At 32.3% G+C, this 25,908-nt stretch overlaps 1 protein-coding gene across 6 annotated transcripts in view; it reads right to left on the bottom strand.

Annotated features, from left to right (window-relative positions):
• Positions 1 to 25,908, bottom strand: part of LOC126845000 (nuclear factor 1 X-type) — a 101,615-nt gene that overhangs the window by 6,417 nt on the left and 69,290 nt on the right. For 3 of the 6 annotated variants that reach the window (XM_050583576.1, XM_050583573.1, XM_050583571.1), the window contains exons 5-10: positions 20,336 to 20,374; positions 8,563 to 8,658; positions 5,365 to 5,493; positions 4,364 to 4,561; positions 3,597 to 3,775; positions 1,600 to 1,708 (exon numbers count right to left, since the gene is read on the bottom strand). In XM_050583576.1, the coding sequence (XP_050439533.1) occupies positions 1,600 to 1,708; positions 3,597 to 3,775; positions 4,364 to 4,561; positions 5,365 to 5,493; positions 8,563 to 8,658; positions 20,336 to 20,374 (750 nt within the window). The remainder of the gene's footprint in view (positions 1 to 1,599; positions 1,709 to 3,596; positions 3,776 to 4,363; positions 4,562 to 5,364; positions 5,494 to 8,562; positions 8,659 to 20,335; positions 20,375 to 25,908) is intronic. The other 3 variants (XM_050583572.1, XM_050583575.1, XM_050583574.1) reach the window with 3 other exon arrangements.

Here is a 25,908-nt window from a genome sequence, read left to right as displayed (position 1 = left end):
ATAGTTTACATCATAGGCGCATTTTGGAACTTCTAGGGAACGCTAAACGCTCCCATGATTTTTTAAAAATTAAAAAAAGTACATTTTTGCGCCCCTGATCTGTTGACTGAAATTGCGAAATTTACCATGTTTTCCATGATCTGACTACACGTTGTACAGTACTATAAAAGAGTTTATCTAACCGTTTATAATAAAATATTCAAGTCTAGTCGTATAACAGACATAATGGGCCCATATATCCAGTAGGTGAGTCGTAGTTATTTTGCAATTAAATCAATCGTGCAAGTCTCTTTGGACTTTCCAAATCATTTTTACTTTATTTACAAGTAGGTATTTTTTTGTATGAAAAAACAAATTGGTATTTGAAAGTTAAGGCTTTGAAAACCTTGATAGTGAAACGGTATTGTTGAGTTTCGCAATGTCATTTCATACGTAATCCTTTTACTGTAAATTATGATTTCGCTTTATTATAAATATCACATTGTACATTGAATTGTGGGTCGAATATTCTGTATGCAAATGTTTCATATTATTTTCGTTCTACTTTATAGAATATATTATTGTAATGATGTATAGTAACGTATGGCCGTTTGTAAGTGGCGTTAGCCAATTCTCAAGTAGAATAATGGAGGAATTGTTGAAATCGATACAACAGAACATATACAGCAAAATAAAAAATATAATGATATTTAAACCTAGCTATAAATGTTTACAATATTTAGACTGAACATGATAGATCAAAGTCGTTATTCGACAAATGAACACCAACGTTTTTTGACAGTGAAAAAAAAAAGAGTACAGACTTCTGCATAAAACGTGGCTCTGATTCCAAATTCAAATTTTCTAATTACATGCGTTACACAATTGTTTTATGTTTATTATTTAGTTATTATACATAAAGCTATATTAATTTTTTACAACCATTTTTATAGCTATGCGATCATTTCCATTGCGTCATAGATTTACTAGAAATTCTCGAATATATATGTATGTATAAAAATAAATAAATAAGAGAAAAACAGGAGTCTGCATTTTCTTTAAAAAGGCCTGGCCGCCATGGCAAAGTGCCACATTCCGAAATCGATTTCTAGACAAACACACACACTATGTGTTTCAGGTGACCTCTCCCGCTCTGTACACGGCCTACTATCATTATTATTATTATTATACATATATAATATAAATATATTATAGTTGAAATAGATGAAACGTTATTATTATCATCATTATTATTCATATAGATACCTTGTAGACAAATTGACTAATGCTAGATCAATGTAACGCGCTGCATACATTACATTATTAATAACCTTCTGCACTTTTACACAACCGCAATATAGTAAATTACACTGCGGCTCCCTGTCACGTTTTAATGGGTTTGTCAACACGTTTCGATAATATTATTAAAATTGTAAATATAAAAAATGTAATCGAATCAAGTTGCATTAGGTATAAATAATAATAATATTGTAAATTGTAAAACTAAATCTCGATTCTCTAACAATTTTTACGGAATTTATTATTTTCTTTTTTTTTTAAGAAAAGCTATTTTTTATTTTTATTATTTTGCATAATATAAACAAATTATCTGCTGCTCACCTGTAGATCGTATGATGGCTACTGGTCGGGCCATCGGGGGCGGTGGAGGTGGCGGCAGCATCGTGCTTGGATAATACTGGGCCATTTTTGGACTCCTTGTGGGACCCGCCTGAACGGTAACAAAAAAAATAAATCATTAAACAAATTTACATACAATTCTACAAACGGTATTTATGTGTGACAAACGATAAATGTTTAATAATTTTTCACACGTCATAAAAAAAACGGGTTCCTACCCGTTCGTATGTTATTAAAATCGATCAAATATATTATTTATTATTGTCTACTTGTTTTTAAAATTAAATTAAATCTATTAGAGTTATTTAGATAGAAAAAAACAAAATGCAAAACCTGATTTCCATAGGCCCATCCCTACGTGGGATAAAAAAAACAAACGATAATTACAATTTTGACATTAAACAACATTAAAAAAATATTATCATTATTAATAGGTACACTAAAGCTATGGTCAACAACTACAGGATTTGAAAATAATATGATTTTAGATGTCATAATAATGATAAGCGTGAAAGGAAAATAAGATAGATCAGAGGGTTTAAAATAAAAAGCATTAGCCAGACATTAGTGACTAGATGTCGAATGAATTGTGGCTGACTTATAAAGCTAACTGACTAAAAAAAAAAGTTAATTAAAAAAATAAATTATTTTATCAAAAGTAACTATTTACAAATGACAATTCGAATGATTTAAAATTATCTTTAGACAAGAGCTTGATGGAAATTAAAAAAACAATTAAGAGGAACGGAAAGCGTTATTCTATACAAATAAAAACTAAAAGGCAAAGTCACTTTTGAATGTCTACCGAACCGATTTCAATTAATTTTTATTTTATTATACAATTTAACACCTTCTTTATGGGAGCTAAAAGGCCGAATTTATATTTTTGTTTTCAAACATTTATAGTTTTACTTTTTTTAACGTTTTTTCTAATAAATCTAACTTATTTCTAATAGCTAAATCAAAAATCAGCCTTTTAGCCCCATAGAAAAAATAGTTAGCTTCACAAAAAAAAATGAAATGTGTCCCAATAGATAACTCGAAGAAAAATGACTTTAAAAATTCTATAGCTGAAAAATCTTAATATTTTTTTCTCGTTAAAATTAGTCGGCATATTTAAAATGGCTACTCGATCAATTTTTGTTACATATTCATAGGCGCAATTTCAATTTTTAATTTGGGGGGACTGGAAATTTTTTTAAAATATATATATAAGTAAATATATTTTTGTATTTCAAAATTGTATGCATAACATAATTTTTTTGGAGGGGCAAAGCCCACCCTAGCCCCCCCCCCCGTATTTGCACCTACGTATATATTGCCTATCCTTTAATAAATACTGCTTTCTGTTCCCCTTAAATAGAATATAAAAGAAAACACGTGACAATATAAAGACACATTATGAAATACACACAGAAATAATCCATAATTAAAACGGAGACACTCCAAAATGTATAGTTGCAATAACTAAATAAATAGTTGGGCAAACTAAATTTATGGTTTTAACTGAATTTAGTTGGCCTAACTATGTGTTTATTTCGTTATGCCCATTATGCATTTAATGTGTCCCTATATTAACCATATTTATTGTTGATCTAACTATACATCTTTTTGAGTGCCGCTTTGAAAACTAACGGTGTTATTCTATTTTTTGTTTTATTTTACGGCCGTCTTGTCCGTTAATAGCTCCGAGACGGCGAGAACTTTTCGATGAACTTTGTGAACGTTAAAAAAAAAGGAAAAAACTTGCTACGGACATGAGCGGTGATGTGTGTAAAGCGTCGTATGGGCATGCGGTTTGTACAGTTCAGCAAGTTTGCAGAATTCAAATCCAAGTGATTTGTTTCAGCGTTTCGGGTTGTTAGTGTGTTGTTTGATAAACGTGTACAAACGGTTTTTTAAACGGCACAACAGATGTGATCGTATGGCATACAACTACTCTCAACACTTATTATATTATACTGGAACAATTCGTGTACCTGTGCGCCTTGGGAACTCTCAGCTTCTTGACAAACGAACGTGACAAAATCCGAGAGCGTGTCGTGTCCGTTCTCCGGGTACTTGGCCGGACTGTGCTGTTCGGGGCCCGAAGTGGCCGACCCGTAATAGTTGGTGGAAGCCAGGGACGCTATACTACCAGCGTGTTGACCGGGAATACCTTAAACAGCGACAAAACGAATAATTTGTCAGTGGAAAACTCGCAAAACCGGAGATGTTACGTTAAACAGTTTATGAAAATCGATTCGTCCCATCTATATTCCTTTGGGATTCCCTTTGAAAAGCGGAAAATTAATTCCAAATAAGTAAGTGTCGGGGGTTACTTAACACACAATTCTAGTAGAGAAAAAATGGGATAACACACCATGCTCCTCGTTATAGGTATACACATGAAATATTTTGGCAATAATAATAAATAAAAGAAATCTAAAAAAAAAAAGCCAAGTGTGGTCATACCCACTTAGAATTACAATAAAAATAATTTAATAAATTAATAATAATCGTTAAAACATTTATACAAAATATAGACGGAAATTAAAAATATACAAAATGTCCTAGAGAACCGATAGCTTTCGTAGCTCTTTAATAGAGTTCAAGGATCTTTTGCTTTGAAGATGAGACTAGTAGGTGACAAGTCCGTTATTCTACCCACAAACCGGTCACTTCTCATTGGGTTATGTTATGGTATAATGGACCAAATAGATTACTGGAAAATTTCATATTATATTAAATTAAATGGCAACCATACCGTGGTCGATGTCCGAGTGCCAGCTGGTTTGACTAGATAGTGACGCGGGACTTTGGCCGTAGTATGTGATTTCCGAGTTTGACTTGTCCCTAGGACCACCCAAATCTATTTCCGCATCGTCAGCCGAGCTCATCCTTCGCATTCTTTTGATCCTGGGCTCGTTCAGCGGGCTTTGGGTCCTCTGTATGGACATGGGACCTGCAAGCAAAATAGCTGCATACTTTATTCTGTATACAAATATAGTATGTCTGTATGTATATTATAATATAGTTGCTCGGGGGTCAAGTAAACGATGATATACAGAGCACAAAATACTGCAAACAAATTGCTTAATAATTTATAACATAAACGGTCAGTAAAGTATACTCCGGCACTAATAGCTGTTATTTAACCCTTCACTGCACAATGTTCCATATATGGAACAATTGTATTTATTGTTTATATCTGCTCATGCTATACATCTTTGATGCACAATGTTCCATATTTGGTACAATTCTTTAATTAGCGTTTTCCATGAAACCAAAACTAAAAAAAAATTATTTTAATTTTTTTAAGTAATATTAAGTACATTTATAGCATATGGTTAAAAAAAAAATTCATGCAGTGAAGGGATAAATAAAAACTGCGTTGGGCTATCAGCCGCTACCCCGCGCGACTGTGTGAACTCAAGTATGATTTTTATTGTTTTAATAAACTTATCAGTTCTATGTGGTTGTAGACACGATTTATGGCGGACGAGATATTGCAACGGTATACCTATGTACGAAGAGTGTCTGTGTGCAAAATAAATGATGGTGGCAGCGGCCGAATCGACCATTTTCATCAATATAATTCTTAATAAGGCGAAACGAGAACAATGAGAGCACAACCGTTTACTTATCCTTTATGTGCTCTGAAATACATTCCGGTTGTATCGTCGACTTGTTCAATTCGCCGGTGCTTCGACCGACAGCAAGATCTCAATAGAGTCTAGTCTAGTAATTATGTGTGCTGTTACTCACTGTAGCTGCCCGATGCCATGATAGACGAGTGGTCGCCCGGAGGGGTGAAACTACTGCAATAGTACCCTGGGTTTTCAATTTTGATGATATTCATTGGCGGCATACCGTTCGGATTCTGAATAATCGATGCTGTAAACAAAAACACTAGAGTTAAATCTATGGTATGTATTTGTATTACTGAATACTATACAACGTAATATAATGTAAAAAATGTCTATGTGAAATGATAAAAATAGGTTAGGGTAAAATAGAATCAATGAGATCCATTTTAAATGTATTACAATAACTACCCTATAAAATGTAATGGTTTTTTTTTATCAAGTTTCTATCAATTCCGAATTTACATTTATTTTTTTAAGAATGTTGGTAATTCAACAAAATTAATAGACTACCTAAAATAAATATTCATGGTGAAAAACAAATAATAATTATTGGGCAATTACATACCATTTTATTATAATATGTATTGTTAGGCGAGACATTTTTAAACAATAAGATAGTTTTTATAGAACTGATGAATATCACGAAAAGAACAAAATCAATTTTGCCAATAATAGTCCATATTATATTATTATATATTTAGCGCATATTATTTGATTATATGATTATTTTGATATTCGATTTCACAAATTCGAGTTAAGAGTTTGAGTACGAACAAATCAAACGTACGCTTAAAACTTTAATTTTAATCACAATAATTTTGTTGTTTAACTTTTATAGAAAAAAATTAAAATATGGTTAATCCGAATTTGATTAATTCAGATTTTTTATGTTCTCATCACTAGCTATTTGTTTCAATAAAAAGTGAAACATGTGATAATACTAATGAATGTTGCCTTAGTGTGAACCTGACTTTAGATCCACGACACGAAAGATGTGGTTTTAAAATCCGTCTTCAAAACAAAAAGTTTTACTGGTCGAGTTAACGGGATAACTAATACACTAAATATAAGTAAGATTTTCAGCCGTATTCGGAAAACAATAGTTAACGGCTGGTGTGTATATCGATGTAGTTCCGGGTTTGTGTGTAAAATACGGACATTAACGTTATCACAATGGTTAACACAATTATTATGGTGGTAAAATAATTATTATTGTCGGGTTTCACGTCCGAGTAATTCGGGTCCGGGCACACGTGTGGCGGCGTTTAAGCAAATAATCTACGAAAATGATATGTAGTCCCGGGTCTGTCCCTGGCCTCCCCAAAAGGGTTGACGGCAAGAGGAAGAGGCGTTTCTTTCTATCCTTAAAAGGGGCAATGTTGTGTGCCAGTAAATGTTGCGGATACCAATGGATGACTTACGACTTGGAAGCAAGCGATCCTCGGCTTGCACACCACGTACCCTGGGGCTGCGAGAACGGGTGACCCCGACAACGTAATCACACTCAGACAACAACACACACATATACACACTATAATATACATAATACATACATACGGTTGTTGGACGGAAAAACCGACCAGCAACGAATATGTGTCATACGGCGCCACCGACGGTTTAAAAGACATATTATTTTCAATAGCAACAATATATTAAACATTTTCAGAACGAACCATATAGTGTTTTACAATGCGGTGACCATGTAGACCATATTTAGGGTGTTCAAGTATCATAGGTATTGTAAATTATTTATTTTAATTAATTAACAAGCGGGTAAATTATGTTTTTCCAGTCCGGTCGTGTTAATCTCAGTTCTTTCGGTTACCTACTTAATTAATCACATATGCACGCAAGATAAAATATGATAATTAAATATGCAAGTTGATATAATATCTTAATAGTATCATAACAGTTATTATACTTGTAATGGATATTGTAAACCCTTTTCAAATAAATTACATATAATATAAGAATGTATGACTGTATTTTATGTCGGACGTTGCGAATGAAAAATTGTGGTTGGAGCAGTGCAAAAATATTGATTCAGGAAACTAAATAAATCATAGCGTTTATTGTCACATCGAGACTGCTTAATACTAAAACGCACAAGAGAAATTATTATCGATATGCCGTGGAATATAAATGATGTTCGCGGCGGGAAATAAATTACTTGTTCGCTAACAAAATTATTATTATTATTTCAGTAAACGCGAACCGTCGCTTTTGTTTTATACAGTGCGTTTATTTATCTATTCAGCACGTTTCAGAAAACGCAATACAACAAGCAGTCCTAAAACTTTCTTTTAATCAATTCAAATATATTAATATTTATTGACATTAACCCAATCAGATTCTTCTTATTAAGTGTTAATTAACATTTATACGGCGTTTTGTAAAGAATTTCGCAGCCCCGTGTACAATAAAGAATTGTTATCTTTAACTTGAGTATTAACACTTACAACCAGTACTGATTTTTTTACTAAAACCCAAAATCATTCAAACCCAAATCGTTTCAAATTATTGTCTCGTTTTCTTGCCGTTGGCGCAACTCTTCGATTACTTCTTAAATGTCCACTACTGTACTGTGTAACCTAGTCATTCCATACATCCATTTATCTAAACATTCAATATCAACCAGGGTGGTGTTGTCTCTTACCACCTCATCCAATCACACAGCTTATTCTACATCTTCAATTTTCTTGCATAGCTAATAAATGGATAACGATTTATTATTATTATTATTATTATTATTATTATTATTATACGTCGAACGACCGGAAGCCAAAGTTAGAGAACGACAAAGATGCATGTGCCGCTATTATAATACCGATAACGATCCGAGCGCCATCGGATTCGATCACGTTATTATGCAGCTAAATCGTTGTATTATATACATACTACATTGTAGGCACATAAATTATGTAAAGAAATATTTTCCTTCTTCCCTCTGGCCCTCACCACACTCGACCGAGACCTGCCGCGCGTTCCCGCACATAACATGCCACCGTGTGGTCTTTATGTCCATCGCAACAACACACACACACAATCGTTTTGGCATTACGTTCGAATGGATAAGTAACGTCAAGCGAGAAAAAGAAGCGTTTACATGAAAAATTATCAAACTCAACGCACTTTTCGTACAAGTGCCGTCAAAGGTGAGGTATAATGGTGTAGGTAATCTACGTGCAACCATTACCGTTGTCTCTGTATACCTCTGGGTGTATAATAATGTAAACTATGATATTACACCTCTATGATGTATTATTATGTTCTAGTTCAGTACGTTATTATTATTATGATTATTATGGTGCCCTACCTTTGGAAAGCCTCCAAAGTTCTTTGGACGAAAAAACGCCGGTCGCTAAAATGTTATCGTTGCATACCACACCGTTATAGGGGTTGTGCGAATAGCCTGCAACAAACCAGAAAAAAAAATAAAATATATGAAAACGTATTTAATAACATTTATCATCATTTAGGCGGTAGGTATGTAGGTCTTTGAATATCTTTGAACAAAATAGGTACATATGTATACATTACGCAGCCACAAAAAAACATCTAATCGCAATATCTCAGGAAACTATGTTTTATATATTTAAAGAATCTGAACCGAAATTGGGACCGGTACCTACACGAAGGTTCAGTATATTTAATGATCGGATTGGAGTTGAAACTTTTATTTTAAGAATTCAACTGATGAAACCATCCAGGTTTCAGACCATGGTTGAAACTTAGTTCAATTTAGTTTGTAAGCAGACACGGCATGGAATAAGAACGACAACAATAATAGCTATAATGATGATGATAATAATAATAATAATAATAATAATAATAATACTGCTACTGCGGTGACTGTTAGGCTAGGAGGATTTTAAATATCACACATGTACGTGTGACAACGCCGGTGGAGACTTAAGCAATTCCAAGCTCGGATGTATAAAAGCGTCTAGACTGCTGCAGTATACAAGTCGTTTTGAATACTTGAAGAATTAACGCGCAACGCCCGGGGACGGATTAAGAACTGTCCTATTTTAGCCGCGTGGTCGGAGGGTTAGGTCGTGTGTATGTGTTTCTTATTAAAGCAGAGAAAACTGGTGTGTAAAAATTAATTACACGGCTCCGAGAAAACAGTCAGTGTCGTTTATACTCCCAAGAGATTTGACATGGCGAAAATAACTAAAAAACACACGCCGCCGTCCGTCTCAACCCAACCAAATGTAAAGAAAACGTACAAGTATTAGAATATATTATAGAGTTCAATCTCACACCGTTGCTCAATATTAACTGGTTAGGTTCAAAAGAATAAAAGTGTCTTCAATCAAATTTAAATTTTTAATGTGTTTTTATGGTTCATAGTCGTTAATTAGGTTTTGAATATCTCTTTCGAAAATGTAAGAAACATTTTAAAACAAAAACTGGTAGAAAAAAGTATTGTTGACGATTTGGTTGTGATCAAAAACTAGTTTTTGAAAAAAAAAAACATAGTCACTTGTTTCCTTTTTTAGTTATCACAACTTCAACTAGTAGATGTTATGAAAAATAAGAATTAAAAACAACAACCAAACGGATTAAATTAGGTTCACACATAATTTGTTATTCGATTAGATTCAAGTGTTCGAAAAAATATTTTTTTCGAACATAAAGTTTTCCAATAGATAGGTATAATATTGTTAGTTAAAAAAACAAAATTAAAAAACGATCATATCTCACCATAAATATATCCAATATGCCACACAACAAACGTCAAATTAATAGTTGCTGATACATATTTTTATGATTTGTGTTTCAAACGTATCAAGCCTATATTATAGAAAATATGGCTAGAATATTATGTCGTTTTATACTAAAAAAAATGGTTGTAGGAGTAATTTATTCCTCCTTAAGGGCTTAAAATGTGTTGTCGAATTAACCAGGTTCCTAAAAAAGTATAACTGTTCCAAAAAAGGAATTGCTGTTTCTAAAAACCGTAGCAGATAATTTAAAGTTTTAAACTCTGTTTTAAATAATTACGATACATATTTTTCATTGATAATTGTGTTGTTTTCAAACATTGTAATACAAATTGTATGTGTATCAACACTTTCACCGGTCTCAATAATGCATGACTGTAAAAAGCAAAACACGTGGCTAAAGCATGTTAAATTATTAAGTCCTAAACGATAGATATTATTGGCGTACAAAAAACGTTATCTAGTCCAACTGCACCCTGTTGTGTAGTTTACTACAGCTAAAAAAACGAACGTGTTGATCGGCGAAATGCATAACACCCCGGTCGAATGTACATCCGATAGTGCGTTTGTGTGTAATATATATCTAATATCACATAAGTACATATAGGATATAACCGGGTCATTGGTTCAATACCGCGTTAACAGTGCGCTAACGGTCCTGTTGATGCGATTTATGCGTTTACACACACTTTGGTACCTTGGAAGTGCATTGCGAGAAAGCGCTTTTTTATGGCTTCAGCAACAGCGGAATACATCAGATAACGGACAACGACGACCGAGGTAAACGGTTTGTATGTTTTTTATTGTTTTTGTTTTTTTTTTTTTACTTCTTCGCTCTCCTCGCGTTTCACGTGATTTGAAAACAAACAAAAAAAATGCTACTTAGAAGGTAATTTTCGTCAGGGTTGCGCGAAATCCAATAATTTAATAGCGCCCCTATAGCCGGCTCTCCCCGCCTTTCGCCGGATAACATATATAAATATTTTTATTGTACATTTTAACAGTCATCGCCGTTTGGGGGAGGAAGGTATATATATATATAGTAGCGAAATCGACATAACAAGCTGACGTCGGGGGCGGCGGCAGCTGAAGAACCACCAAAGCAAATGGTCCATAACGATATTTAGTCAGAGATTCGCGCGAATTTGCATCTTCGTACACGCGCTAAACGATATTGTCGACTCTCGCACGCCTCTAGGATACACCGAGTATAGGCTGATTTATAATCCTTCTTTTTCCTCGAGGAAAACATTCTTCACTTCCACCGCCGCGAGCCCGCCCGTGTACACCCGTAATCCCTTATAAGCGCCATCCGCTTCTGCATACCATTACTATCTATTACTATGATTAGCATTACTCTCGAACCCGGGACAGTGTATAAAATCCTATAGCAGGCAATAGTACCGCAATTGGCCGACCCCGTGTAGTTGGGAGTGTAAGTTGGTTCGTCGAACAAGCGGGTGTCGTATGAATGTGAAGATCTTAACAAGAAAACCGATACACTCAAAGACACGGTTTTTTTCATATAATATTTGCTTTTTCGGTAGAGGTTTTTTCCCAAAACGCTTTTCCCCGAGGATTATGCCGGGCCGCATAATATATTATAACGTCGTTCGCCAAAGGTCCGGGTAAGTGAATTATAACTGTATAATGTATAAATATATATATATTATCATAATGCACTCGAAGAGACACCGCGCGAGGTGCCGGGAAGCACAAAAGGATCAGGATATCCCGCCGTCACCGAGCTCTGTATCTCGCCTGTGTATTCGTCTGTGTATTTATTCTATCCCATTTGGTCGAGATACCTTTAAACTGATAAAATTACTGAACGCCAGAGCGTGTGTAAGCGAGAGGGTGTGTGTGCGTGCGTGTGTGTGCTTGTGTGAATTGATAGAAGATCGAGTGAGTTATAGCCGGTTTGTCTTCGACGACGGTGCGAGGGGGGTGCAAGAAAGAGAAATAAACAAAGAAATGAATTTATATATGTAAAAAAAAAAAAAAAAAGGCGACACAATAATGCTGCCGTTGGCGTAAGGCGGCGAGGAATTGCTTCGGCACACACATACACACACACGTCGCGCTGTATAATGTATATTTAAATGTTCGTTCGTTTGGAAATGGAACTCATATGGAAAATTTCGCTCATATCTTCCGCGGTGCCTAACACGTACACGATAATTTACAGATTAAAATCGGTCGAAAGGCCATTTTGCCGTTTGGAAGACGTAGGAGGTGAACTCGTAGTAACTATATAATATATATATGTACTATATTATATGGGTTATTTGGAATAACTGCCAAACCGGCAATAACGATAAGAACGATATTATAAACGCCAGCAAAAAAAAATAACAGCGACTTTTTCTAACCGAACGCTAATTACCGGCAGACCGTAACGTGCACGTGGTACGACGACGGTCGGCTTTGATTTGATTGTATGTGCTGTGTTTGTGTATATATTATTGTAATTTTGTATTTATTTTGTTTTTTTTGTTTTGTTTTTATTACTTCCCTAAAACTGTATATTTTCTTTCAACGCGGTTGTCTCGTGGCACAGGGAAAATCGCGACATTTATCGGCGCAAAAAACACATTCCCCGAAGCAATAAAAAAAAAAAAAAAAACACCCGTTAAAACGACCCTGTACACTAATAAGGGAAAATCATATATCACCCGTATTGTATTGCCGGGCGGCGGTATAAAGCACACGAATGGGGTTTTTCCTATATCGAAACTAACGCTTTGGGCGCTCAGTATGTGTGTGACCCTCGAGTTTTTATAATGGCACATTGTGTGTGTTTTTTTTTTTTGGCCGTCTTGAGTGTGGACCACGTTGAAAAGTTTTTCTTTCAATTAGCGTGTCTCGTGTATCGTCGTCTAGTGTGGGAATATGGGGAAATGCCGAAGTAAAATTTGAAACAAAAACATGCACACACAAAGAAAACTCATACAGACCACGCGGAAGACCATAAATAATATCCTGGAACACGGCCGCCGCCGCCGCTATATTGGCGCGTTTTTTTCAAGTACATAATATATTATTGTATATGCAGTACAAGTGTAAAACGTTTGGCGCAAAAAAACCGAAAATAATAATAAAACGGAACGAACATTTAGAAAGCGCAACATTTCACTCTTTTTACATACACCCAGCTCGGAAACCGACTCGAGGCTGACTTAAATAGCCGTGAGTGCAGATTTACAGATTGGCAAAAAAGGCGCCGCCGAATCCGAGTGGTTAAAAATTGAATTTTGTTTTAATATTAAATGTAAATAGTAGTTATAAATGTAACAACAACCTTACATTGAAATCATATATAAGATCGGCGTTGGGCAATGTATACGTTCTTGAGGATTAACGGTTTTTAATTATATTATGTAAATACATAAACAGTTTTAATCACGAATAATTGTAATATTAATTACAAATTAAGTTAAGCATTTTTAACTTTCATTTAAAAAATAAATTATTGATGTTTAATATCACGAAACTTTTAATTAAGAATACAACTATTCATGATTAAAATTTAAACTTTAAGAATAAAATACAAACAATGTTGATTATGAAAAGTATTTTTTTTTTAGGGCTTTTAATTATCTAAATACTATTTATTACAAGCGATGATAACAATTAAAGCCCACAAATGCGCAAATACTATATAAATGTAAGTTTATGAGTAATATAACATTTAATTCATAATAAATTCAGTTAGCTTATGTTAGTTACGTCGATTGAATGCAAACATTTTGATTGACATCATGTTGGTGAATAATGTAAAAACAAACAACATAAGACTAACACAAGGGAGTTATTTTGTTTTACTATTACATGAGGGCCAAAAGTCCTGGGATGGAGGCTAAACCGGAAACTTTATTTGTGAAGTTCTGTAAGTTACAACGCAATGTTTTCGTTCGGCTATTGTGCTTTTGTTGTTATTCGCTCACCGTTACTCATAAAAGCGGCCTTTTTTTTGTTTCCCCAAATAGCTGTTATAACACGGCTTATTTGAACAAAAACAGAAGATAATATGAGAAGTAACTTAATTCAAGCATTACTATATGAGAGCATAAAATGTATTTTCATAAATTACCAGTGGCGATATTTTCTTCATTAATATTGCATAAGTTAGTAAACATTTTTACCAATCGCCCATATAAAATACAACGTAAGGTGTACAACAATAATTTTCTCTAAAAACAAATTTCAATTTTGTAATTTTTCACTTTAATTTTTAAAATTAAAAGCATTATTATTATAAAATGTTTATTGTTACTTTTGACGATATTAAACAAATTTCACATTTTTATACTTTTTCGTAAAGTATTGAGTTTTATCAACATTTGAAATTTAAATAGTAACGTACGTACATATTTTAGTGAATTTTAAAATTAAGAATAATTTACTTAAAATTTGGACCGGTCAACAAAACCAGTTTTAAATAACTATTCATGTTCAAATTTAAATTTAAAATAATTTATAACTAATACCTTACTATAGCCATACAAATTGAATAGTTGAATTTTAACTTGAATTTGTCTCATATTAATAATATTTATCTTTGGAAGTGTCCAATAGCAATTTGCTATTAAAGTTTTCTTTGTGGTTATTCTACACCAAACTGACTTGTTAGCCGGATCACTAAGTGTGGCAAACATGGTTCAGCAGGTTTATTTAAAAACGTGGAAACTCAGCACGACTTTGCTGGTTTTTTTTGTGTTCTTTTAATAACGCAGTTTTATATTTTAAGGTCATTAAACATTGACCTATAAAAAAAATACGCCTACTCGATGATTTATAAGTTATGTACATACTACTATATATAATAATATTATTATTATTATTATATTTATGTTTTTCGCTACATATAATATATCTAACACTATATAGCAGCCAATATTGTATTTAAACATAATACATAACATGCAACAATAAAATGGACAAAACAAGTACACTGCATGTATTTTGAAACACGAGAAGTAACTTAAATCCGCATGGTTTGGTTAAAGCGCAAGCACTTTGTTGATGTTGTTTATTTATATTATTAAATTTTAGTTTTTACATTTTTAAAGTATTTTCCTGTTACATGTCCGTTTTACCGAATTACAACACAAAGTATTTATTTTATGGAGTCGAGTACACGTTTATAAGAGTAACAATAAAAAACCAGTTTAGTGTGTGTGTAAGTGAATATGTACATTAGTGCATAAAAAATTTAAGATGAAACAATATTATTGAATCGGCAACGGCACAGAGAATAGGTTTCAACAAAGTGTGGTCGTGTCCACCCGGGTAAAAAAAACTTGTAAAAATAACAAACATACACATGTGCCGAATATGATGGGCAGCAGAAAATGGGTCACGTGTCCTTGCTGTAATAATGTCAAAGTTAACCAGTGAGGAGGGGGGAAGTATATAGAAGAAAAAAAGCGCTAATTCTATCTTTGTCGTTTTTCTTTTTTCCAAAACGCTAGCCATCTTCTACACCACGTCATCACCACAGGGAAATGATGCATAACAAAAGTTGTTATTATTACTAAAAACAAACCACCGAAAAAGTTCTTTTTTCAACGTTGCCAAAAGTTCTAAATCACAATCGCCTCGAGCTAACCAACGAAAAACGTAGAATACGATATTCAAGAATTTAATTTTGACTTTTTATCCTGTGACCTAACTGTGTAGCAAACGCTACAAATGATCACTTCCAGTTATTGCTGTACTCCAAGTTTAACCTCAGAGACGGAAAGAAATGGCTAAACAATACACATGCTCGTAGCATAAACGAGGACAGCAGGAAACCTATCACTCGAGAGCCCCCTAATATAAATCCCAAGTTCAACAGTTCATAAAAACTGACAAGAGTCTATTAAATATGAATTAACCATATAAGCTATATCAAAAACATTATCTGATAAATGATAAAACATACAAGACGCATAAGATTATGGTTTATGCCGATTTGGTTAAATCAAAAGCTAAAATCAATTAGATAAATTAACTCAAAAAAGTTTAAGTCATCTTTCACTCCATAAAATGTAGTAATTCTAAATAGTGAATAAAAATTGATAATAATGTGCTTATAGCTTCTAGTTACAGTTAACTAGACATTAGAGAACCCATAAAAGTTGTATGAAATTATATTAACATTGTTTAATGACGGCGAGATTTAAAAGTTAAACCCATAAGTGCTAATGATTGAGTACAATAAAAACTCATGATTTTAGTATAGTTTTATCCGGTTGCAAGTTACTTTATTTTGTAAGGATGCAGTCCCGTGGAACCTTCGTTCCAGAAATCGGTTCTTTTTCAAACCGGCTCGTTTTTATTCGGCCGTTACCGTCAGATCCGTGCCTAAACCGATGATATCGCTTGTCATCCGAAATACCAATCTAGTGTGGAGGAGAAAAAAGAATTAGCGGTTCGTTGGTTTTCGAGGGGAATCCTTCGGACGGAGTTTTAAGGAGAAATAAAAATATATATATATATATAAGTAAACTAAGAAAAAACAACAACAACAGCGAAAGTCCATAAAAGTGAATTTGCTGTGTGTGTGAGATGCGAGGGAAGTAGACTAACAACGATGACAACAACAAGGATGTGTTCTATATACAGACACCGAGGATCAGAAGCGTCGGATGCCGGAACCGACGGCTGACCGGATGGGGCGTATAAAAAGGTCTTGTTTCCTGTGCCGGTTTTGACCATTTGACACCCCTCGCAAGGAGACGGTCGTTCCGCGTTGCACTATTGTCTGTGTATGTGTGTCCGAAAAACAAAATCTCTCACAACCGCCATAACAAACTGTCGCAGTGTATCCGTGCACTACTATTACACTGAGGCCGGACAATGCCGCCGACTTGTTCCGGTCTCGCGGGCTTCGTGACGAAAAGCACCGCAGACGGGGAGAGAGGCAATGCATCTGTGTTTGTTTGCCGGATAAAAAGGTCGTCGCCGGGCAAGCTAGCGTCTCTAGTTGAATTATCGTGCGGAAAACAGTTGTTTGTTTGTTTCTTTTTTTTTTTCGCTCCCCTTAGCCGGTGTTCTGCTCCTCGTCCGGTTTTAGGTGTACACCTATCCACGACCGTTTCATTGCTCGGCGACACAGTGTCATCGTCGGGCAATAAAATAAAATAAATAACGCGTTTTATCGCCAAAAGACGGACGACCGGACCGTAACGACTGTAATAATAATAATAACAACTAAAATAAAGAAAAAAAACCTCCCCAAAGCAATAGTCGCCCTAAAAATAAAAAAACGGAAGTTTCGCAGCAGCGGCTTACCAGGGTTACTTATTTTTATTTAGTTTGTGTAGTAATTATTATTAGGGTATCTTGAAAAATTCCCCACAAAAGGCTTGCCAAATTTTTACATTTTTTTTTTTTTTAAACGGCATGGTTTATTAATTAAGGGACAATACAAAGGCAATGTTTGACAGATTTTAATATTTTCGTATCGCTCTACTTACAAGTACACCGAATTTACTAATCAAAACCAAAAACCGATTTAAAAAATTAGCAAAACTCAAAACAGCGACTGTATTTTCCGCATCGCGTTTTTTTAGAATAATTTCACAATGTGCCCATGAAAACTTTCCGGCCCTTAAAGTCGATTATAATATAATAGTACAAGAAATTGAAATCATATTCGGTGGGGTTTTCTTTGGGCCGACCGCAGCCGTGTCGTGCAGGACGGGTTATTTTTCCAATGGAGAGATAATATTTTAGTATCGCGGTGTCGCCGATGGTACGGAAAGTTAAACGACCCGGAAGATCATCGACCGCCGCTTTTATCTGGCGATAAATAAATAATAAATATTAATACTATAATAGTAATGATAACAATATAGTGTTTATCAACGCTTAACGTTATAGATCGCTGTAATAATATTCACAAAATGCGACCGAAAACCTGTGTTGAATACGCGTCGCAGCGATCCGAGTTAAGTATTTAAAACTGGCAATTTAAGAGAAAAAGATAACGGACCGCCCAAGTACGCTGAAATGTGTACAGCAACATAACCGTGGCTGAAAAAGTAAATTGGGTATGGGCGACCAAATCGATTTATAACTATTATTTTTTCAATCTTTCCTTAGACATGTTTTTTTTAAACAAAAAAGTAAAAACGGACCGCGACCAAGCTCCTTAGTGATTTATTTAGCGTTAATAACTTAATCACGAACTTTTTGTTTTATTAATTAAAAATAGATAATTATTAAAAATACTTTATAACGGCTCACAATAATTTGCTGAAAATGACGGCTAGTTGATATCTAGTTTTGAATAACCATTTTTAAAGTTATTAAAGTTTAAAGTTTAGAACAGGGAAAATGATGGAAGTATTCAACTCGACCGCACTCCACTTAATTTAAAATTTTAATAGATCTAAAAGTATAAGAAATGATAATTTTTAAAAGCCTTGTATCTTCTGAGATATAGAACGGGTCGCATAGTTAACCAATCACCCTGTACAAGAATAATCGGTTTAACGGATTACTGGCGCAGCATGATCTACACTCGACGTCGATGCATAAAACAAAAATTATGCACTATAATATAATATGTCCTTGACAACAAACATGCTAAATCGTTATTATTTTGTGATCGAATAATAATATTAATAATATGAATAAAATTAAACGCTGAAATTATAATAATTAAAAAAACAATAAATAAATAACAAAAACCAATGCAAATAAATCAAAGTGTAATGACTGTGTACCTACTTATATTATTAAACTTTGCCTACATGTTTTTGTTGTAATAACTCTGAGTAAATTATTGTAGGTACCTAAAGGTATGAAAAGATGTCGTGACTAAAAGGCGGATATTTAATATTATTTGCTTTATTTATTTGTTCAATATTTTTATCCGGATAGCTAGTTTAGATTTATGATTGTTTTGAATAAATTCCAGTTTTTATTACACAGGCGTGCATGTCCATAAACGATATTAAAATTTAAAGTTATGTTAAATAATAAGTATATTATAACTGTGGTGTACAGAATAACAAAAGTTAAACAATATTGCATTTTAAATCTTGTTTAATCTCTAAGATATTTAACAAGGACGTCTAAGCAAAATTAATAAACTACATAATATTATAATAGCTAATAATCTTTGTTGAGTGGTCAGGGAACTTAAACGGCTGTAGAAGGATCCCAATTCCGAACTTAAGTTTCATACTAAGCTTTTGAATTATTAGAACTGTCTTTTTTTTAGAGAAAATTTAGTTTGATCGGATTTTTTTTTTTGTTATATATAAACTGAGTTTTAGAGACGGGCTGAATCGCTTTTTAAATAGCTGGCAATCTTATTAGCTGTTATTGTGGATTGCTTTTTTGTCGAAGAAATAATGATTAAGAGACCAGTGTTACCAGCACTAATCAATTTTATTTTGAATGACAACTTGCCTTCTCTTGTATTATAATTTGGGTAATAGTTTAGGATAACATTGAAAGAATTCTATAAATTGCCTCTATTCATGCAGACCAATTTTAAAGACTAAACACGGTGATGGCCAATTAGGCCATTGTAGTTTTTCAAAGTTCGCCAGTTACTGGAAAAATAAGTCTCTGGTTATTTCTATTCATCAATATTGTCGAGAGAGAACACCTTTGGCCATAAGTCATAGATGTATAGTTTATATCATATTGCAGATCACATAGTAACTCGATGACAAGATTAAAATAATTGTTATAAAAACGGTTTAATTAACTCCCCTCCCCCCAAAAAACACATAACTTATATTAAGAACTCGTTAAGAGGAATTGATATTTACATTAAAAAAAAAAAATACAAAAATTTGATTGTGCAAATCGGTATATCACGAAAGGCACCGTTCTAAAACTGTGCATCTAATTAAATGTTTGACTAGGTACTGTTAAGAAAAAATATACATTGGTCTTATTTATTTATTTAACTCCCAACCTAACACTAAAAATAAAAACAAGCAAAAAAAAAAATTGAAGAGCTCTTTTAAAAATATTTAATAACAATATAATATGTAATAATAATTATTAAGAGTATGGAGATGAAGCTATAGGGTTATTAAGTTGCCTATTTGTAGCGCCTGCTTGTAATAATGTAATCTGAAACTATGGTTTTCGATTGCCATCCGTTATTATTAAACAATGTACATAACATTATAATAAGTTATTATATTTTATTTTACAATAGTGTTAGCTTATTTTTGATCATCGCTTGTCTTTGGCATCATTATGCTACACATAATATTATTGACTAAACAGATTCCTACATATGATAGCTTATTCATTACGCATAAGGGCACGTATTGAACTCATCGTTTAATTTACCTGGTATTAGTGAAAAAAATGTATCATGCAATAATAATATCTCACCTTTTTCATTGTTGTTGTCGTAAATGCCACTCAGAACTTCTGAAAAAAAATTAAATAAAAAATCACCCTAGTCGATAAAAATAATAAAATAAAAATATTTTTAAAATAATAATTGTAATTATTTATGGAAACAAACGGGGTGTGTTTTTCGGTTTCATGTCGTGTAAAAGCGGAATAGTTGGTGGATCAGTCCGTTGCGTTGTTGCAGTTACAACATTAAACACTAAATACCGTACTAAGATTGTACCTGAACCGTTTGTTTTTATATAATACAATTCAAAGACCCTAAGTGACATTTTACAAGAAAGCACACAGCAAAGTAATAACGGGTAGTGGGTTAACTATGGCCCAGTTAATATCTCAGAAGGTATTAAACATTTTTAAATTATACTTTTTACAGTTCATAGTTTGCCCAATTTTAATATATTTAAAAAAATAAAAGCCCATCTATTATGTTTAAAACCTTATGAACAGTCTTTTAAATGGCAACGTATATATTTGATTTACTTTTTATATTAAGAATAATTTGTTAAACATTTTGTGTAGTCTATAGACTAGTTACTATTACCGGTTTAGTTATAAGTTATAACCAGTTTGAATAATTATATTTAAAATTATTTAAGTTTAACAATTTGGACAGAGAAGTAATGGGTGAAGACAATAATACTACACCCCACCATCCTAAATTTAGAAGCTTAATAACTTTGAACATAATTATCCAAAACTGGTTATCGACCAGTCAACATTTTCATCAAATTATTCTTATTTTAAAAAAGTAATAAAATATAATATACCTTTTTTTTTAAAAAAAGCTTAAAATATCATAAGGTTGTAACACATTGGGGTTGGGGTTTTTTTTTTGAAAATAGATTAAAAATGAGCCAACTACTAACTAAAAACTCATAAGAAAGAATAATTTTAAAAAGTCTAATAACTTCTGAGATATTAACTGCGGGTTATAGCTGTTAACCAACCACACAGTACTATGTATTGCATTTCTAATATATTCTCTACTCAAATTTTATTAGACCCTTATTATAATAATCTTGTAAGATATATTTCAACGAAACATTTATATTAACAATTAACCAAGTAATATAACAACTTACTATACGATAAACCGATTGTACAACAAGTAACGTTTTAAAAACATTAAATTAAAAAAAAATTATAATAATAATACTATAATACTAAATATCGCGTACACTATTTCGATTATTTATTTTAACAAAAAATCTTGTTTTTTGAGATTTCGTCATAACTTTACCTAAACCTTCACCCAGTGGAATCCAGTGTTATCTGCCCTATACATTTATGCTAATTTTATAAATAATTATGTGCTCATTTTTGGTTTATAATCAATGGTGAAACCCGTTTTCATAGTAGTTCCTTATGATAATGTCGAGAACTCTTAAGATTGTTTTTTTTTTTTTGTTATTTCATTAAAAACACAATAACACTGTATTGTCCTGTGCCGACTACATATATATATATATATATATGATGCCTTTTGCGTCAACCGCGTAAAAAACAGCCCACAGGGTAAAAGCAACCGGCGGGCTAAGCCGGGAGAGATAAAACCGAAAGACGCCGGCACGCCGTTGTAGGTACATAATATAATGGCATAGCGGATTTAACTCGGCGCGTGTCGTCATCGGTGATTTACACGCAAAAAAAAAAAGATGGAGAGAAGAGAAGAGGAAAGAGAGGCCGTGTGGAAAATAATGTCCAGTAAGCTAGTAAAAAATGCCCCTGGTCTCTATTTTTGTGAGCACTATATAGAGCGCACCATTCCGAACGTTACACCACACTTAACACGCCAGTTCAAAACGACATGGCAAATTATTTTTTTTTTTACTATTTTTTTTTTTGTGGTCAACGGTTTGTTTATATACTACAAAAGTGTATACAGCGGCCCTCCGACTAGAATTCTTATTTTGAGTCTATACAAATTGTCTTACAAATTAAAATAAACAGAAAAAACAAATGCCCGTAGATTGAAGAAGAAGTTTGTGGGTGTTTTAAGAAAAATGCAGAGAAATGAGATTTGGCCAGTTGATCTCATTTATATGGTGTAAGAACAATGATTATGAAATTAGACGATATAAGTTATCATAACTAATTAATATATAAGAAATCATAACTAATAGTTTAAAAATAATTAAAAAATATAACAATAACTATAATACCTGATTATAATTAACAATTGATTAGTTTACAAAGTTAAAATTAAATTAATTTTAACGTGTTCAACATTATTATTTAATAGATATAAAATAAATATCTATCAAAAATAAATTTGTTAACAGACAAACGATACAATTTTTTAGGAAATTATTAAAAAGAACAGTAATTTTTCGAATGTGTCTAAAACGAAACTAGGAAATGTAAAGAAAATATAGCTTCCTTACTAAAATTATGATATATATTAAATTGTTAGATATTCCGATGATAAGAAAATATTTTATAAACCTGCTGTAATAAATCTGAAAGGTCCTCGACGTTCGGATCGACCTGAACATTCCGTTTTTAATCTTTTTACTTTCTACATGTAAGACATCCAATGTATTATCTTGATTGGGTTAATGTTCACAGCGAACAATTAAAGATTCCATTGGTGAAAAAACCATACTAACATAATAAGCCATATTTGGCTTGTATATATATATTGGGCCCACTATATTAGAATTTATAATAGGACGTATAAGTGTCGTTAATTCGTACATAAATATTCCGGGAAACTGGTATAATAGTTCAAGGTGAATCTAAAGACTAGAAAAAAGAGATAAAGTATAAATGATTTTTATATGGTAATTTCGTTTGAATAAACAAAACGATGACCACCTGTTCGCAACGAAGTGTAACTGTGTAAACAAGTTTCTATAATTTTTGAAAAACTATATATAAATCTATAAAAGTTGTATATATGCATATACATATGCATATTATGTATACATCAATTTACATACCATCGAGTTTTTGTCCAACATTTATTACTTTTATTATGTGTCCAGATCGAAGCATTCAGGATAAGACAACATGAATAATATTGTATCTTAAATCTATATTGATATTATTAATGCTTTAATGGAAAATCGATAAACTTTTAACGCTCGTGTTATCTAAAGTAAATGATGCATTAGTGTTAAAATGGTCTACATATGTTAAAGTTTTTTTAATTATTAAAATCTATGTCACGAGAAGCGTTGGTTTTAATGGAATTATTTTGCAACGTTATTACTACTTGTTGATAATAATTACTAATCGAAACAAATGAAAATCTTGATACAACTCACACAACATTTTAGAATTATAATTGTTTGTGGTCAATAAAGCATAATACATAGAAATTATAACTCATGTAACTTGTAAGTAAAATACTCCTATCAGGTAATTATTAAATATAAAACATTATTAATTCTTAAATCGTTTTTTTTTTTTTAATATTCAATTTCCTGCCTAAATATATAATGTACTAATAGTCTGACAATTATCATGACAATTTTATTTTTGAATAAAATATCAGATAAAAACAACGAAGAACTAATTTATACAGTAATATATTTTTAAAAATAACTTAAAAATAACATAATTTTGATTGAATTGTTAAGGAGTTAACGTTTTTGTTGTTTAATTTTACAAATTAAGGTTTAGTTGGTCAAAAAGTTTCTTATAACAAAAATAGACGAGAGAATTACAGTTCTTATAACTAAGACTTCACACCTACAAGATATGCACAAATACTACCTAGGTAGTATGTACATATTTTATATTCAAATATCTATAAACCTAACTACGTATGCTCTGTATATAACTGTAATGTGGTTCGCAAATACTAGCTTTAGTTTTAGTAACAAAAAATTAAAAATTCGCACTGTCGATGAAATTTCAAAGTAGATTCCGATTGGATAGTTAAGTATTTAGGTACCGTCCGGAAGGTCACACGAATTAATCAAAATGTATAATATTATTATATTATGGTCAACGACCGGCGTGGGATCTAACGTTCGTGACAACATTATGATATTATTGTGATTGCACTTTTATTATTATACACAGGTATAAATATAAAAATATATTATATTATTATATATATATATATATATATATAATGTGTGCGCGCGCGTATGAATAAAGCCATCATTGTCGTCTCGTCCACTGACCGGAATACAAATTTCAATAAATATCTATACCTCTTTTTTTCACCCCACTTCCAGCATATTGTTTTGTAATAACTAATGTGTGTGTGTGTGTAAGATAACATTATAATACAATAATATGATAATATGCACACACATCTGATCACGACCTAACTAAACTGACGGATAGTATTCAACGGTGGCGTAATTCAAATCCTACTAATTCGGCAAAACAATTGTTTTTTTTTTTTTTAATACTAACAGAACCATTGATATTATCATCATTATCATTATACAATACTATTATAATGTCTCGGCGACGACGGTGTGTAGTTCAAGAGTTTTTGCGCCCGTCCTAAGTGCCTGCTGCTGTTTTTTATCGTCGTCACCGCCACTACACTGAAGCACACAGTCGAAAACGACCTTTACCCGAAATCATAATGATCGTATCGACCACCCTCCCTCTCGGATGAAAAAAAAAAAAAACTATTATAATAATAAAATATATAAACATACTTAACGGCATACACCTACGGTGTGTATATATATATATATATATAAGCATTTTTATAAAGGCCGCCACAGACGAGGGACTAAAGGATCTGAAGAATATACCTACCGACGTTAAAAGTAAGTCATTACGGAAGAGTGCACTTTGGGGTTAGTGTTTTTTATGTTTTGGATTTTATAATATATATAATAATAATTTATATATTATTATAATAATGTACGTAGCGTTTTTTTTAGTTTTGTTTTTGAAAATAATAGTATAACTAACTGCGTTTATGTATTTTGCGACCCTTTTTTGTCCTTTTCTTTTTGTTGTTGTTTATTTTATATATCATTAAACGTTTTGAAAGATTAAGCCGTTTATAAAAATACAATCCTCCGCGTTATCACCATAAAAACAGTATACGAAATGGTTTGTGGGAAATAAATGAGGTTGAAAATAATCATTTAACGATCCTGGTATGATTCGACATGATTTGTGTTTTATTCACGACATTCACATTTCTTATAATATAACTGGTATGATCGTATCCTAAATACCGTAAAAAACTATCGATTATTATTTTTTTTGTGTCTAAAAAAAGAGAAGGAATTTGGCATAGTTTCTTAGATGTTTAAAGAATTTTATTTTTTATGTGTAGGTAACATATTATAGCTACCGAAAAACAAGTGAAAATAAAAAATGTCCCATACACATCAATGAATGTAGGTGGCAGAGTTGTGCATCATTCGAATAAAACTTTAGCTAAATAATCATCTAGATAAAATATTATTCAAGTAAAAGTTATTGATTTCTTGAATAATTTCAAATTTTGTTTTTCGAATAGTTTCAAACTTAATTATTTGATTCATTAAATAATTTGTAAGTGGTTTTATCAAATAATTATATTAAAGCTATGCTTCTTATTTTGTAATATTATTTTG

Source organism: Adelges cooleyi, unplaced genomic scaffold (genome assembly GCF_023614345.1).
Source record: "Adelges cooleyi isolate 19-005CV unplaced genomic scaffold, UGA_ACOO_1.1 ACOO_flye_CR_arks_rails_tigmint_CR_PRNA_651, whole genome shotgun sequence".
NCBI classification, from domain to species: Eukaryota; Metazoa; Arthropoda; class Insecta; order Hemiptera; family Adelgidae; genus Adelges; species Adelges cooleyi.
This window is presented reverse-complemented; position numbering and strand designations above follow the sequence as displayed.